Below are 18,069 nucleotides of genomic sequence, written 5' to 3'. Positions count from 1 at the left end.
GCTTTGGTCTGTATTTACTGTTTGTTGCTCCAGCATTGCTCAGAGGTATCACAGGAAGGATTTAGTGCTTGGGTATAATTGTGTTAGATCCCTCCCACATGCTGTCCCCAGTGCATCTTCTGTCTCCTCTCCTAATCTGTGCTGTTTGTCTCCAGATAAGTGATATCCACCTTAGATTAGGATCTGGTGTCCCTGCCCTTCTCATCCGGAGAAAAGGGATCCCCACTGCATCCCCATGAGAAGCAAAGTTTATTTTTAGCCACCTAATCCTTTTATAGGTGGCCAGAAAATATCACCCCTTTTCATTAATTGCTGCAGTAATCATGATATAGCACAGAGGACGCTCCTTAACTTACACATTTTAATAACCAAACCAAACAGCTACTTCATTTTTTGTTACTGTGGCATTAGTTAGTCTTGATGGTTTTCAGAGATTTGATGGAGCATACATTTCTAAGCTGGACAGGAAGTTGTGAAAAATCCCACATGTTATGGCCCTTCAGAACACGGTGGTCTCTAATCACAAACGCTGTGATACGAGCTGTACCTCACGGAAACACCTGCTTTCCTTTTAAGTCACAATCAACTAAAGTGGCAGTTGATTGTTGCTGGGTGAACTTTGTCAATTCAGACTTAATCCAGTGTACCACGTCTGTAGCGATGTGCTTGGTTTGGCATGTGTTCTCTTCAGAACCTCAGCACCGCTGTGTGTGGCTCACTGTACTGTATATTTTACTACCCAAATGAAAACAACAGACAATCACTGTAACTATTCCCCAGACACATATTCCAGAACAAGATGAAGAAACATGACAAGGATCCTGTTTATTTTTAAGGGACTTAGTGCTATGTCACTGTGAGGGTCAGAGACGAAGTACACATCGATCCTGTAGTTTCATCAAATGGCAACACTGATGATGATTTGACTGCGTATATGATCAGTAAGTCATTGTGAGGAGACGACAGCTCTGCATGATTTAATCTCTTAAAATTCTAACACAAAGATTTATTCCTCATTTTCAAACCTTAAAAGGCAAAGAAGCAAGAATGTCTTGTCTGGCATAAATTCATGTTGGGCAAGTGAGGCTCAGGGTCTAATACCTGGCACACTTTATTAATTGGATTTTGATGATTTACTGCAACTGTCAACAGTTGAAGAAATGTGTTCCCATAAAAAATTGCGAAGCCTACCAATGGGCACAACCTTTGCTTTTAGGCTGATTCATGTGCATTAGGACACAGCAACACATGTCATCTGAATGTCATCACACGCATTATTACAGCGTCATCTGCATGTGGTTACTTAAGGACTTGACTGAGTATCTGCCTAATGCGATGTATCTTTGATTCCGCTGAGCTCGAAATTGCTCAAGACGTCTTTGAGTCCAAGGTTTTTGACAGCAATGACTGAGTGTGAGATTGTCAGAGACAGCCACAAAAATCTGCCAGCAATTTTGCAACAAACTCCAACGAGAAGAGGCAATGGTTACACTTGCAGGGTCAGTGGGGGCTTCACCAATAGGGTGTTGACAACTTAAAAAAAGACTTCAAGGAAAAAGAGAAACTCATTCTCTCTGCAACAATGTTTTGATGAAATCCAGCTTTGGAAATTTCAATGACATTTTTGTTTGATATACATTTTTCCCCCGACTAGTGTGGAGACCGGGATACGATGTAGCATAATGTGTTAGTGTAAACTATTTTGTCAGTAACTTTCTCTGCATAACCATCACACCGCCTGCCTCTGCAGGATCAATCCAAATCCGACTCTTGATGGTCGTTCCCCCTCGTCTCCAATAATACCAACATATGACGTATGATGTGCTTCAAAATTCTTTATTGTTCAACACTGCAGGGCATTATCACCACCGTATCTTCTCACTGTCAGCAGTTACTCAAGTGCCAAATAAAAGGTAATGAGGACAATGATGGAGCGAGACAAATCTTTCAGCATAACAGCCTGAGAGGCATTCATATATAACAAAAAAATACAACTTTTATTAACAAAATAATCCGATTTTTGAATCATTAAATACATACACTTTCAATAAATAGGTGCATTTTATATTAAATCAGTGTTTGCTTAAAAATACTAATGCATATGTTACACACAGGTACAACAAAATAAAATAAAATAAAAAGCAAATCCACTCACAAACAACCAGCCGTGTCCATCAGCATTCTCACTCATGGCGACAGGGAAAACAAAAACAGAAACACTGTAAACAACAATGTTCACATGACTGCTGTGGATTTGAAGGCACTTCCTTGGCAATACATTGATCCCTCTTCCAATGTTTGGGGACCTGCAATGAAACAAAAGAATCCTTGAGTAAAGTCCAACAAAATGCAGAGTCTGAGAAAGTCATGATGTCAGCTTGTAAAAGACGGTCATTACGCCGCTGCCACTAAAGGCGCTCCACGACATGTCCATGTCACGTCGAAGCTCATCCAGGAATGCTGGAGGCGACTAAATAATGAATCACTTAATGTGCCTTCAAAAGTTCCTCGATTGTGATATACGTTAGTTAGAGTTCTCAGAATAGTGCGGACAGGATCTTATTATCCGATTCACTTGAGAATCTGAATACCTGAGAATGAGTCAGTCCCTTCAATTTTCTAATCACCAGGCGCCCCATACCACAAAAAGTGAATCAACTTAAATGGACACTAATGTGGATGAGCGTCTCGGCAGAAATCACTTACCAGCTGGACCTAATTGCATTCACGCGTTACGGCGTGTGCGGCGGTGACCGCATCAGACCTGCTGTCACTGAAGGTCACCTTGACAAAGGGAGGACTATGACGAAAGTGACTCGCTGACGATAGTCTGAAATGAGTGTTAAGTGTTTAACATTTTTTCACAGAAGCAAATATACTACTCCAGGGGTGTTGATCATGTCGGGGGAGGAGGGGGGGTCCTCTGATTTGGAAATGAGGGGTGTATTCATTGTCACAAAAATGTTACTTTTAAATGGCAATGTGATAAAATCTAAGCCACGCAGGAGTGAAAGAATCCTGCCTTTCTATCACATGTGATAATAAAGGTTTGGTGGATGTATCTGTCTGAGTTTTGAACACAAAGTCCAATTCTTTTTTACCAGATGGACATAATCTGGGCTGATTTTCTGTTTGACTCCATCTCGGGCCATAAATAATAAATAAATAATACATTATGAAACTGATTGACCCACAGCCTGGACTTTGGACTGGACGTGTCTGTACTACCCTGTATACATGATTTCAAACATCGCCATGTTTCTAATAGACATGCAGCCAGATTGTGTGATTCACGTTCTGTAGCAGGAAACTTACTACACAAACAAAGAAGAACAACAGCCTTTTTGGTACATGAAGGCCACCGTAGACACGAGCGGAGGAGTCGTCCATTTGTTACAGTCTGCGGTCTCACAATTAGATGTCAGTCATTTTTACGCACTGGAATTGAATATTCAATTGAAGCTTCACATAAAAAAACATACTGCAAATCTGCAAATGCAAATGATTCCACCCTTCTGTCCCTTTCCTTCATGTTAAAATACTTTATTAGGTGTACTGGCTATCATGAAATACTTTATATCTTCCTGTATAATTTTTTCATGTGTTGGTTATGAGGCAAGAATAAAAAGTAAACGATCACTTTACAAATAATAATCATAACAATAATACAAATAAATCAACCAATGCTTCATTTGCTGCTCTGCTTTTTTTTAGCTGGTACAAACAAATGAGAGCATGTTACTCCAATTTTAGTGTCACTTCATTGGCCCGCGGTTTGCTTTCAAATTGATTTTAAAATGATTTGATCTGTTTTTAAATGTCTTCATGGTCTTACCCCACAGTATTGGTTCGACCACTTCCTGTTTTTAAGTCCTCTCTTCAAACATATTTTTTTGTCTAACTCAGTTCGAGATGTTGGCTTGAACAGTTTTTATTGTTTTACTGTATTTTATTGTTTTTACTTTTGTATTTGTCCTCATGTCTGTGTACAGAGTTTTGGCCAACTGTGTTGCTTTTAAAGTGCTCTATAAATGAAGTTGGATTGGAATATAGTAGGAGAGCAGTTCACCATCACCAGTCAGTGAATAACCGATGGAGGGGGATCAACAGGAAGCGACAGAGCAGTATTTTGCTGAACATAAACAGTGGACATGTTGTCACTCTCAAATCTTTCCTTTCGATGCTCTTGTAGAAGGACACAGGAGGAGACGGGGGGATTATCGACCACAACACATTCTCATTTGCCGCATTTGCTCAACATGATCTTTACTTCAGAGAGTTTAATGTGTTAAATGTGTTTCTCTTCCCTCTTTTACTCCCTCACTCTCACACAAGTGATGAAACTGATTTGTGCGCAACTGCAGCCAACCAGCACAAACCGCGAGTGGATAATAAATTAACATTCAACACCCAAGAGACGCTCAGTGTTTCCAACCGTAAGAAATACTGTATTTTAAAAACACACTCGTTTGACAGATACACTGCAGTCGCTTCTCTTATTGTGTGATGAGAAGCAGTCCTCCTCAGTCACACACCAAATGCACATTGAGATAAATCTGAGCAAAGAGCAACAAATAAATTCCTCCATGTGTAATGTTGAGAAACACCAACTGTAAGAATGGTGTGAAAAAACAGAAGAGCAGTACCTGTGTGTGTGTGTGTGTGTGTGTGTGTGTGTGTGTGTGTGTGTGTGTGTGTGTGCTACAGGCTGAATGACCCCAGCCAAAGAAGCCAAAAACACTTTTACTCACACGCAATATCTACGATTGCATGCAGAGTGGACTCATTGCTAATCGTGTTAGCAATCTTGCACATCTTTTGTAATCTGGAGAAAAACGGAGACAAGAGAAAAACGACTATTAACATGTTAGAGTCATATTAGAATCAAAGCCCCACAATTAGCCCCCAAGAGCCTGATTAATGAACTAAATGATGAGCATTCATTTCAAATCACAGTTTAGGCAATTTTTAACTCTGGTATTTAAAATAAAGCCGTTACTCTGCTGTTTTCAAAATGTAGGGCACATGCTGGACCGTATATACTAACTACAGCATGAACAATAGAAAAAAACACAAGAAGCGGTCAGATGTGTTGCAATATGCTCATTCCTGACTGAGCACTTACAGTTGCAATGTTCCAGTAACATGCGTTGCATGCAAAGTAAACAATTAGCCGTGTTTTGTAATATCATCATCAGTAAATGTGCATGAGAAACAAACTGTAAATGTTCACCAATGATCTGCGTCATTCCAGTGACGTTCAGTCAAAGATGCTGAAGATTCCCTGTCCACTGGCTCAACATGTGTATATTTGTGACACATGAACAATGTCTGCAGTCATTCTAACGGCGTGCTTTATCAACAGAAGGAAATACACACGTTCACTTTCAACCATGTTCTAAATTAACTTTTTCTTTTTAAATGAAAATTAAAGACTTTACAGTATTTTCGTGTTTTCAAAACAATACATGACGTAAACGTGACTCTTTACAAATCACAACAACAATTTAGAAGAACCACTTATCAGACTTGATATTATCTCGGCTTTGTCAAATCCTGTAGACAGGTGACACGGACCACATTCACATCCATTTAAAAAAAACAAACACAAATTTGCTTGTACAACTTAAATTTGTAATTCAAGAGAAAAGTAAAGCCACTATAAAAAAAGAGTTTAACAATAAAACCCTTTTAATGCTGGGTTGTGTCATGTATGAAGTTTCCAGTCGATCAGTCAGTGTATTGCAAAGCTACAGGGCATTTATCGTGGCAAATGGTTGCCATGGCCACGCCTTTTGAATCTGCACGACCCCGTGATAACGTCTTTGATGTTTTTAGTACAAATTGATGCGTTTCTTGTGTCGAGTTTGTTCATTCACGAAACAGGCAAATCACCAAGATGGGCGCGAAATTCAAAATGGACTGTCGAGTTTTGGGGCAACTTAGTTTTGGCTTGGTCCTACTGGGTTTCACCTTTGGGGGCGCTACTGAGCCATCTTGCACCACTTTTACATATTACTCTTATTTTATAAGATTTACGGCCATTTTCACTTAAAGTTACTGTCACAAACTTTTGAATGCAGAATCCTATTTCTTCGGGCCTTTAAAGCACAATACTGTGGTGAAGAATGCAGAATGAATGGAAAAGGCATACGTACATGCTGGTCTTGAGCAATCCCTTGTGTTGTGGTACAGTCTATGAAAGTGTGTTCTGCACTCCGACGAGAACTTGACTGGTCCTGCTTAATGAAAGAAGTCTCATCAGCCAAACTCAAAACGTCAAGGGATTCATTAGTTATGTGATTGCAGCTACACAACAAGCTCACAAGGTAATTATAGGCAATTGAACAATAAGAAAAAAAGCAGTCAAATCACAAACTGAACGGAAGTGAACAGTGCACCTTCACAGACCAAACAAACAAAGAGTTGTGCTTCACCTGAACTCAGTCACTAGAAGAATTGAGTGTTCATTTATAATCACTAAGATTTAAGCTTCCAGATTTTCACACCAGTAATGAACTCTACTCATAGGTCCCGAGACAAATAATCAGCTTAACCTCTTACTGCCTTCAACTTAATTCTGTCAGCTTCCAGCGGTGGTGAGTAACTAAGTACACTTCATAAGTACTGTCATTATAACACATTGTTAGGTTAAAATGAAAGTTTCCAAAAATGTTGGCTGATGTCAGACAACTAGCAGTGTGATTTTTTCTGTGACTTAAGTATGTACGTATGTATGTATGTATGTACGCTGGTTCAGAGAGGATTGTACAGTGCACTCGGCATGCTGTTCTTCTTACCTGTGAAATGCTGAATGAATTTGTCTTTCATGTTTACATCTCTAGGAAAAATTTCTGAAAGGAAACAAAATCACAGTTAACATTCATTTTACTACAGAGCCGACAGCAGGAGGTATCATGGTCACTGTCACTGTTGCTCTATGCTGTGTTTATCACTGTGATGCAGAAAAACAACTACTTTAAGATAAGATCTATATATATATATATATATATATATATATATATATATATATATATATATATATATACATATATTTATTTATTTCTATATTTTTTTTCTTTTTCTTTTCTTTTTTTAAAAAAAAAAAGAGGCATATGAATAACTGTGAATACTTAACGTTTCTATGCTGTACCTGGACTATGGGTGGACATAAACTATTCTTCAGAGGCAGCCCATAATCAATAATTGAATTGCTTGTTGAATTTACAGTTGCTAGAAGTTGTTTTTATTGTTAGGGATTTCAATTCATAGTGAAGTTTAGATTTATTAATTATTGACCGCTTTTCTGAATTTGAATTCTTGACATGATCATCGTAATTAGATCGCTTTGTGAGACCAGTGAAGATGCACAGTGCTAAGTGGACACACCCCTCCATTCTGTGTCCACATGGTCAACAGATGCAGCTGTCTCATAACACACTGGCCATGCTAACAGGCTGAAGAGATTATTGTATGGAGATGTAATGCTCATCAGAATAAGTCCATGCATATTGTTACTGGGCTATCACTATAATAGCCCCCAGCCCCAGAAGCATGTCATGCTGTAATTGCACATAACCGCAGAAGGGACGAAGATAATGCAGGTCAATTGAAAGCCATGACAGGCAGCTGTGTTAAATACTAAAATCAAAATGGTTAAACAGTCTATATTTATATGCCTTTCTAGTCTTGATTACGCAACAGTTTTGCAATTCACCCATTCATACAATGCATCAATAACAGTACGTCAATAAAACACTTGGCATCTGCCAGCGCAACCATCAGGAGCAACTTACCCACAGAGACATCGGCATATAGACTAATGCAGCCTGGGGTCAAACCCCGGACTTTCCAGTTTGAAGTGAACCTGCTCTATCACTGAAAACATCTAAAACATCCTAAAATAACTTGGCACAATATCGCACTGTTATGCTAAAACCAGCTGTGAAGAACATCACAGCCAGGATTACACAGAGTTGGTTACATTGGGAGAGGCCACTGTATTTCCTGGAAATCAATAACAGCATGTCAACAACAATAAAATATAAAACTATAAAGCAACAAGACTAAAGCTTTTAAAGATTTATTGTGCCTAACACATTAAGGAACAAACTGGGATGGATAAAAAAAAGACAATTCTTAAATATATGTTCATTAATGTTAGGTCTTTCTTGCCATTCAATGGAGAAAATACAGAGAGTAAAGGGTGAACATGCAGAGGTCTCACAGATGTTTCTCCTTCCTTCTCATTGTGTTCAAAATATCTATCCTTGCGTGACCATGGCTCTTTGGTTGCATCACATGCATCAGTTGCTAATATGCTTCTTTTATAACCTCAAAAGACAAATTCCATCCAGTCAGTGGTCTGAGAAAAGTAATTTTCCAATTGCATAAGCTAAGGCTAAGACTTTGGCCTCTGAGATGCAAGTGCAACGACTTCAAAACACGATCTCATTGATAGTGACCTTCAGAGAAAGTGTGGAATTGCTGTAAACAACGCACTATTTACACTTGGTAATAAATAAGCTCCAACTGCACATGTTAATCTTCAACCGCACTCTAAGACAACTTTATCTGTTGTTTCTTTGTCACAGTTTAATTTAGTAAACCATCTGTCATGGGTCTCAGATAATCGAAGATACATGCTTTAATGATCCACTCAGTTCCAGCCGGGAAGTAATGTTTTATTTAAGCCAATAAAGGTAGTTCCATTGTCACTTGTCTGAGACCTCCGATACATCATAAGTACCATTTAGTTGAGGGGAAATAATTAACTGGAGATTGAAAATTAACTGAACTTTGGTGGGAATAATATTGAAAGGCACTTAATTTTGGTTAGGAGCGTTAATCAGCAGCATGCTCTGGACACTTCTTTACACATAAATGAAACAGAGTCTGTTCAGTCACCTTGTCTGATTATGGTCAAAAGCAGTGTGATGCAGTGGGCTACATTAATGTGACACAGCACAGCCAGAGTCTTGCAGAGATGATTGTGATTGGTGAGCCTGTTGAGGACGTCATGATGTGTTCGAGTGCATGTGGCGTTGTCATCATTCATGTTTAGGAGTCCACAGTGATTCATACTGAATGAATCATTCACAGGCTTGGTTTGAGGATGCTCCTCCTACATTAATCCATAGAACCTATCCATGTCTCTGTCTGTCAGTCAGTCAATCACACACTGACTGAGTAAGTGGAGGTGGATATTTAGGGACAAAAACGTGCGTCTCTTTTTGAGTCATCAAAATGTCCTTTTCCATATTTCCTTAATTGACATGCATGCATCAAGTACCATTCAGCCACACTCAATAAAGCTCCTATATGAGATGTGCAGTGCAGATCTGACCAATGACAGCTGTCTTCCATAGTAAATTGGGGATTATGCATTCATCATCAGAACCTAAAAATAAATCTTATCAGCTTACCTATGAGTCTACTGTTATCCAGCCTTGAAACATAGAAAGGCTTTTCACGGGAGGAGAACTTCATGTCTTGGGCTGAGGTGAAGAGTCCACTGTTACAGCGCCTGGAGTCAGGTTTGTCCCGTTGCTGGCTGTCCCTGATAACTTGTAAGATTAGATCCAACAGGGTCCTTCTTTCTTTCTGCTTGACCTCCTTGCTGTCCATGCAGTGGCCCGAGGTACTGAGCAGAAAGAAGATAGTCAACAGAATGTGCCATTTCCTCTCCACCTGCATGACTTCACTGTCTGAAAACACACGCAAATAACTTGTTTACACAGGAGTTCCATTGTTTCCATGAAGTCAAACAAACATCACATTTGTTTTCTGTTATCAACAAGATGTAGGAAATGTGCATCATGCTCAAAACGACAATACAAGCACCAGTCATGCTTGCAGTTTGAGACCCTAAACATTCCCAAAATTACAGTACAAAAAACATTTAAAAGATAAACATTGCCTCTAAATTAATCTCCACAATCGGTTTGGTGGATTCCACTTTGCGCAACAGGTAAATGTTTCTAGTTTAATGCACTGATAAATAAACAAATAGTAGTTAATCTAACTTGATACTTACTAGTTTAGGCGTTAAAGATGCTTATGTCCTGGAGAGTAGACACACAGTTGTCTTCTGCAAATTCTTCCAGGCGTTGTCTGTGGTCCCGAGAGCGAGAGAGGGAGGGAGAGAGGGAGGGGGGGTGAAAGAGAGAGGGAGCGCGCGCGCGCGCGCGCGAGAGAGAGAGAGCAACCAAAAGACTGTGCTCGCCGCCGTCTTTATGGAAACAACGTGTCTCTATTTATTCAAGAAGCTATCTTCTGGGAGGTAATAAAATCGATTTCGAGTAGTTGGTAATATTGACATTCTAGGTGCAATTTCTTCTAGTGGCATCCGCTCACTTTGGAACGCGCCCCCTGCTTTACGCACCAAAAAAAATCACTAACGTTTAAGTTAAACAAAAAAAAAAGCCCTATTAAAATCAAGATAAACGCTGTCCTTTACCAGATGTCTTATCCAAACTAAAAAAACTAACCAGTGACAACAAATGGACGGAGACGCCAGTCGCGTAAAGGTACTTTTCCAAATGGAGCAACGAGCTGGATTGAGGATACAGGGAGGAGAAGACTGTGAGAGTATGTCGACTTCTACCTGACCTGTCAGTGTGTCGATGTTTTTGCTCAACGATGTCTCAGTCTTGTGACCGCTTAAGCGTGCAGAGAACGCGCCTCCAGGAGCAGCCAGCCACCCGGCTGTTTTTCACCCGTGATCATAAGTCCATAGGTTAAGTGTGAATGTTTTCAAAGAATTATGACACTTTGATGGTATTGATATTTTAAATACATCAATGAGTCCTCCCTAAGTAGTAATTAGTGAGATAATTGAGCCTGCGAATTCATTTGTCATATATTTGGAATGTATCCGGGGAGGTTTGTGTTTGTAGAGATGTGATTCTCGCAGACTTTTCTGACGGGAAGGATGTCCCCAGTTGCAGGACAGGTGATGTCTGGTGCCCTGGTCATAGCGTCAGCGCCCCCTGGGGGTTGGAGTGAGGTGGGCTGCAGTTTCCACAGACTGTGTCCGTGCGTAAAAGCGCACAATCCACAGGCGCACTCTTCAAATCTCCACGGCGAGACTCCGGGATTCATGTCGCTTCTTCACCTTCAGTTCTTCTGATCCTTCAGCTGAGAATCGAAATAACCAACAACTTCTCTCAAACCTGACTGTGGCACTCGCCTTTACAGTTCCTCAAGCTTCTATCTTTAAGGGCTGATTTTTTTTCCCAGTACAGATTTATTTTTCTATTATACATTTTTATTCTCCACTCAGTCTCTCCTGTTTCCCCATTCGTAAATACACACCTGAATCATTAGTGGGTGAATCTATCTATCCATCTATCTATCTATCTATCTATCTATCTATCTATCTATCTATCTATGTTCAATTGATTAAACGGAGTTGAATTGTTTAAATGGTAAAATAAGGACAACTTCCGGAATGACTGTTACCAGGGAGACAGCTGAAGCATAGTGTCAACTTTGGGACGCTAACTTCGCATCTTTACCTCCAGTTAAATGTGACACTCTACAACGTTTTGTTTCGTCCTTCGTTTGTAGACGTTGAAACCGTTTCCTTCTCCCCGGAGACAACGACATGTCTCAAAGGTAAACAGCAGTTTCCGTTGTTTGCGAGTTTAGCGTTAGCTTGCCATATGGAACTTCCACTTGCTAGCTGCATGGTTAGCCGCATCCATGCTAACAACGTCGTCATGTGTTCTCCTTCGAAATATGTTTCCACTCATATTTACCTGTTCTCAACAGGAGACACAGCCAAAGTACTCAACGTACATACAGGACTCGACACTAGCTGTCTCTGTTAAAGCAAAGTATTGCGTACAAATATAAACCAAGTGTTGTTCATTTAAAGGCATCACAGTAACACTTAACTAAACAATTTGAAAAAGTACATCGTCACATAAAGTAACGCCCAACAACATGCCAGAAATTAAATGTACTTATTATTTAACTTATTTACATTTTGTTTTCATACCACGTGATAATGGTCAGCAGTTTAAAGGGTAGGTTCACAGTTTTTGAAATTATAAATCAGCTGATGTGTTTGCCATTGCCAATCTGCCCAATGATGCAGAATTGTTTGGCCTATAATTGTTCTTGTTCCCCCTTCTAACTGAATATAATACAAAAATAACAGTTTAATAACATTATATGTTAACTTAAACATCCCTTGTGAAAACTAGGAATGACTGACTGAGGCTCCTACAGGTGATGATCAGAACTACAGTCCTATTCAACTTGTCCACTACCTCACAATAAAATTATTCTATAGGTGTTGTTTGCTGTGAGAAAATAAACAACAGCGAAAACATTAATGACTGATACAGGCTGACTGAGCGACAATGTAGTGAGCGTTTAAAATGAAAAGTTATACTCTAAAGGACCACAGGGTGGCTCTCTAACACCACAATGTGTGCAGCATCAAATGACATAAATAAGAAAACAGATAATTATTCTTATGTACAGTAAATGCTTTAACACACTCAGAACAACTAATAGCAGTGAAAATAAATGCTGCACTGAAAATATGGGCTTAAAACCTATGTTCTTTTTCTTCCGTCTGAATTTTGTGGGCCCCAGGCATTTCCCAAGGGAACTGGAGGCCCCAACACAGAATCGAACCAAATTAAGCAGCCAAATAGCACCAAGTAGGGTGCTTCCAAGCATGCTTTAATTGCAATATCTTGTACATAGCTGTATCATATGATCTAAGGGGGAGTTTCAGATTGTTTTTGCTGTAGACTAATGGAATCAGTCATTTTTAGGAGCCCCAAACCATTGACTTCCCTGTTGCAAGTTCCCTGGATAAAGCAAGGAGTTATAGTTAAGTTCTTCATATCCTGTTTTTTAAATTGTCTTTCCTGTGCACTTCTAGTCTGCAAGTGTACACTTGTATGACTCTTTATAAAATATCTGAAAACAATGATGGTTTCTAATTTTCCAGGACATACAATAAGATGTGGGCAGATGCTCATTTAGAGCTGAGTCGCCTGCTCACTGAGGAGCTGCCTGCTGAGCCCCTCCATCCAGAAAAAGACCGGGTTGTGTTCTTCCAGCGTGTGGCCATGTTTTATGTGCGCTACATCCAAATCTTCAGACAGCTGGAGACAGTTTACGACCTGTTGGTCCACCCTCAGAAGAGACGAGTCATTCGGGCGATTCTCGATGGTGTGATTGGAAGATTGTTAGAACTGAAGAATGAAATGGTGGAGAAAGAGTTTTCAGAATACCACTACATGGATGATGTGCTTCACGACTTAAAGCTCAGACCTGTAAGTTTCATACTCTGGAGCAAGATTAAAGTTAATTGGATTTCTTCAATCTCACAAGAGCATTTACTCTGACTTATCAACACCAGACAATAGCTTTGTCAGTGACGTCTCTTTATAACTCAGCAGCTTTTTTCCTTGTTGTCATTTTAGGCAGACCTTGAGATACCTATCCCTTGCTATTTCGTCACAGAATGCAGCAGAGAACTCAAAGAACGAAAGACAATGCTGACAGAAATCCTTAAAATGGTGCAAGTCAGTGAAAGGCCGCAGGTAATTTAAAGGATCCATATTTTAAATGAAGCCTGCTTATTTAGGCCACGTCATTGTATTTTGTTACATATAAGTGAGCGTTCAATTTATTTTGTCTACTTCTTTTTATTAAAGCCTCCATTGTTGAAGAAAATGAGTCCAGAAGTGGCAATTAAGACCATTCAAGTGGCAGAGAGGGCCCGTCAAGGACGCTTGAGGGCAAAGTTGAATGAAGAGAGCAGAAATATGAACAGGATGTACAGAACCAAGGAACCTGAACCAGCTGACATTGAGTTGGCAGCACTCTGCATTCAGAAGGTCATCTGTCATGAGTTTAATAGAATTTTTTTCTTTTTCTATGAGCTCCTGTTTTTGCCTTGTGTTGTCTTCCATACTGACAGATTTGGTTGAAAATTATTTTTAGGTATGGAGGGGCCACGTAGAGAGGAAAAAGACAAAGATTGCTCGGGATGAAGAAATGATTTTTCTGGGAATGGTGAGTGAAATGAGCCATTTAGTTGTGCTATTCACATACTCTATATGGACAAAGGTATTGAGCCGTCTCACCATTACACCATTCAAATACATACATGCAGTATTTTGAATTATATGTAGTTTGACAGCTTCCACACGTTCCTCAATATTTTTTATAGTGTTTTTATAGGAATTTGTGCACATTAATACTGTAGAGCATTTATGAGGTCAGGTACTGATGTTGGATGAGAAGGCCTGGCTCACAATCTCGGTTTCAGTCTATCCCAAAAGTCGATAGGGTTGAAATCAGGGTTCTGTGCGGGTCAGTCAAGTTCTTTCACACCAAACTCCAAGTCAAACCATGTCTTTATAGTCCTTGCTTTGTGCACTGGGGCACAGTCATGTTGGAATAGAAAAGGGCCTTCCTCAAACTGTTAAGATTAAGATAAACTGTCACGTTAAGATTGAGATAAGGGGCCTAGAGCCCAAAGCCTGATTAAATCACCTGAATTCACAGGTTTGACTTTGGCTACTTTTGTCCATATAGTGTACAATATGGATTATATAGCATTGTGTCATTTTCACTTTAGGCCATGGATCCAAGACACCAGGTGCCGTGTCCTGCAGAAATCAAGGCCCAAGCAAGTGAATCTTGCACACGCATTAAACAACAGGAGCACGAGGAAGACTTCCAGAAGTCAATTTTAGCTGTTAGAAAACAACTACGCGATGTGGAGAGTCATGACATGAGTGAGAAAATGAAAGACCAAATCCGGGAGTGGTTCATTGAATGTCGGTGAGGTGGCACAGAGCAAGGCGGTTTAATTTTTGCTGTCATCGTATAATATTCACTCATTCATTGTCCCTGTGGATTTCCTTTAAACAGTGATGCTACCGGATCATTTCCAGACTATCCTAATGATGAAGACGGAGGCTCAGCTCTCATCTTTGCAGAGAAGAACCCTCAGCAGGTTAAGTACAAACCCAGCCCAAACTATGGTATATTGCATGTTCCTTCAATTATATACAGAGGGAGAATGTTGTTTGATGTATTTGTTTTCTTTTAGTTAATGGAAGAAATAGCTGAAAAAGAAAAAGAGGATTCAAACAACAGACCAAAAGTGAAGGAGGAAAAGAGGGAAAAAGGGAAGAAGGAAAAGGGAAAAGCAGAAGAAGTATGAGCTTTTGTTAAGTATTATTTTTACATAATACTGTATATAATATAATATAACTTTGAATAAATTCTGGCGTTATTGACCATCAAAAAAATGTGATAACTTTCCTTTGCATTGCTTGTTCTGTAAAACAATATAACCATATATACATTTTGAGCCGCAGGAAGAGGAGGCAGGGTTGAAGATGTTACCTTCTGCTTTTCTGTCCGACTTGGAAGTGGAAAACAAAACCTTTGTTGGTACGTTCGACCTAAATATGGTGACAAGATCTTATGTCAATCCTCAGTATAGTAATATTCACATTATTATCATTTACATAATCCTCAGATTTTTGGCAAACCCGTGATGAGTCCACAAATTTCAACCAAAGGCACGAGGTGGAGCTGATCAAGGAAGAAAAGAGGAAAGTCATGGAGGCAGAGCTTCGAGTGCAGGTGATGCTGATTACAGAACATACAATATGCAAGTCTGTTTTTTTTGTTTTTTTTTACTACATTCAGTTTGTAAATCACTTGTGTTTAAATATGATTTCTGTGCTTGTATCAGGTAGATGAGCAGATGAGACAAGAGCTTGCTGAATGGAAGTTAGCTGTGGACAAAGATAAGGGTGGTAAGACAAAGGCAAACGCTAAGGTACCAAAGTGACAGACGGTGTTTTCATATTATCGTGATTGGCTTGGGCTGTGTTCCTTGATATTTGTTTTCATTTAACAGAAAAAGAAAGGATCTAAGAGTGGAAAGAGGAAGAAAAAGGAGAAAGATCTGACAGCTGATAGGTGAAGGCACACAGAGTGGATATATGAACACAATTAAATGTATGAGGCAAGTCAGTCAATGTCAGCAAATACAAAAACAAATTGCATTATTTATTCACATCTGCTAGGACTCTTGAGTCTCTGTGTCAGGAGCTGGTGGAACAGGGCTTGTTGAAAAAGGCCAATAATGTTCATCTGCAGGATTATTTGGGTAAGATGTTTAATATGATTTGGTGTAGACTGCTTTGTCAATTTATAGAGCTTTAGAACTGTTATTGTGATTCCAATGAATGTGTTGTCACAGTTCATTTGGAACTTTGCGGTTGTGGTTAAATAACTGTATGTTGTTGTGTGCTGCCCTCTTCTGGCACGTTTGTTTACCACAGCGTTATGATTCCAGTTTTTCTTGCAATTTCCCCCGCTGATAAATCACACAGATGAATAACTCATGCATGTATTACTTGTTCCCTCGTTCTCAAAGGTGACTTTAGCTACCTTGGCACAACACTGAGGCAGTATGACATTGAGCCCATGCCATCATTGTCAGATGTCCGACAAGTCATATCTCTATATGCAATTTTACCACTAGGTATGGAAGCTTTTCGCCTCATAAAATCAAGTAAACCTCACTGAAAATCTGTTTGGGATTTGGATATAACATGTGCATCTTCTGCAGGCTCGCAGGTGGTTCATGAGAAAGCTCCTCTCATAAAGGCCATCCTACTGACAGGGCCGACAGGTGTTGGTAAGAAGATGTTGGTCCACGCGATCTGTCACGAGACAGGCGCCACCCTGTTTGACCTGTCACCTCTGAATACTGCAGGAAAATACCCAGGCAAGAGTGGCCTGGCCATGATGCTTCACATTGTCTTTAAGGTAAGACACCTGGATTGGAAAGAGTCACATTTACTTTTTAAAATGTTTATAATCATGAAGATATCTTAAAATCTGAATCTTCACCCACAAAATGTTAGATCTAAATCCTAACTTTAAATACAAACATTTAATGTCCACTCCCATCCTGGTTTGTAGTACGCAGAGCCGTTTATTGTCATTACAGTAGCCACTTCTATCTTAAGTTTAATTTAGCATAAAGTTTGAGATTCTGTGAATGCTTATAAAAAGGTTATACTAAAATATATACATTGTGACTAGTCCACAAAATAAAAATTCAAAAAAGTAAAAAGCCTTCATAATTGTTCACACACAGGTCGCAAGATTGCTGCAGCCCTCTGTAATATTGATTGAAGATGCAGAGAAAATGTTCTACAAGAAAGTTCCCAAAGAAGAAAAGGAGGTATTGCCTACACCTACGTAATGAACTCTGGGTTGTAACATTATGACACTGTGATTTCACCTCTTCAATTTGTCTAAACAGTTAGATCCCAAGAGGTTGAAAAAAGATCTGCCCAAGTTCCTGAAGCTGATCAAAGGGGAAGATCGTGTTCTGATCATTGGTACAACTCGAGATCCTCAGAGTTCTGATATTAAGTCACTGTGTAAAATGTACAGCAAAATCATCCTTATCCCAAGACCTGATTATGGCTCAAGATACAGTAAGAGAAGACTTTTTTTTATTTTGAGATTATAATTATTGTATTCATCATTCGTTTGGTATGAAAAATGACCTTTATTACTATTTGCCTTCAGTTTTATGGAAGCAACTGATCAAAAAGCACAGCGGGGAGGTAACCAAGTCCTTGGATCTCAGCTCTCTTGCCAAGATTTCTGATGGCTACACTCCAGGTCACATGGTCCAGGTGATCCAGAGTGTCGTCACCAAGCGTCGCGTCCTTCAGCAGCCAAACAAACCCCTGACTGCTGCTGAGTTTGTTGCTCCTTTAGCCAAGATTGACCCCGTGTTTCAGGAAGAGGAAGAAGCCCTTAAAGTACAGTGGATAAGTCGTAATTATTAACTTTACATTGTTTTATTGTCACATTATATTAGTGTAAACATCTCTTCTCTCCCTAGAACTGGTATGCAAAAACACCTCTGGGAAAGAAAAGGATTAAGGCTGCTACAGGAAGAGAAGAAGAAGATGAAGCCCCGGTTAAAGGCAAAGATAAAAAAAAGAAAGGGAAAAAATAAGTCAGTCATTACATTTCAATTTTGGC

The 18,069-nt window shown here is 39.5% G+C and overlaps 2 protein-coding genes across 6 annotated transcripts; one reads left to right on the top strand and one right to left on the bottom strand.

Moving 5' to 3' along the window:
• Positions 1–1,820: 1,820 nt before the first annotated feature.
• alkal1 (ALK and LTK ligand 1) lies at positions 1,821–10,149 on the bottom strand. 5 transcript variants are annotated; one of them, XM_044023191.1, is made up of 6 exons: positions 10,037–10,149; positions 9,426–9,707; positions 6,801–6,854; positions 6,159–6,242; positions 4,752–4,825; positions 1,821–2,306 (listed from the first exon to the last, which is right to left on the bottom strand). In XM_044023191.1, exons 2-5 carry the CDS (start codon positions 9,694–9,696, stop codon positions 4,761–4,763), a joined length of 474 nt encoding a protein of 157 aa, XP_043879126.1. In that variant the 5' UTR covers positions 9,697–9,707; positions 10,037–10,149; the 3' UTR covers positions 1,821–2,306; positions 4,752–4,760. The 5 variants fall into 5 exon arrangements, with proteins under 5 accessions (XP_043879126.1, XP_043879127.1, XP_043879123.1 ...); XM_044023192.1 differs by having other exon boundaries at positions 6,159–6,239; XM_044023188.1 differs by lacking the exon at positions 4,752–4,825.
• A 1,291-nt stretch (positions 10,150–11,440) lies between these two features.
• On the top strand, positions 11,441–18,069 carry zgc:153738 (uncharacterized protein LOC558115 homolog). The gene is made up of 19 exons (XM_044024901.1): positions 11,441–11,619; positions 12,974–13,301; positions 13,452–13,571; positions 13,686–13,868; positions 13,975–14,046; positions 14,615–14,820; positions 14,911–14,995; positions 15,092–15,199; positions 15,363–15,438; positions 15,527–15,633; positions 15,746–15,832; positions 15,914–15,975; positions 16,083–16,165; positions 16,436–16,543; positions 16,631–16,830; positions 17,165–17,251; positions 17,333–17,510; positions 17,605–17,843; positions 17,927–18,069. The coding sequence occupies exons 1-19, from the start codon at positions 11,609–11,611 to the stop codon at positions 18,041–18,043; spliced, it is 2,457 nt and encodes an 818-aa protein (XP_043880836.1). The 5' UTR covers positions 11,441–11,608; the 3' UTR covers positions 18,044–18,069.

This window comes from Solea senegalensis, linkage group LG4 (assembly GCF_019176455.1).
Source record: "Solea senegalensis isolate Sse05_10M linkage group LG4, IFAPA_SoseM_1, whole genome shotgun sequence".
Lineage (NCBI taxonomy): Eukaryota > Metazoa > Chordata > Actinopteri > Pleuronectiformes > Soleidae > Solea > Solea senegalensis.
The sequence above is the reverse complement of the archived record's forward strand: the minus strand, read 5'-3'. Positions and strand labels throughout refer to the sequence as shown.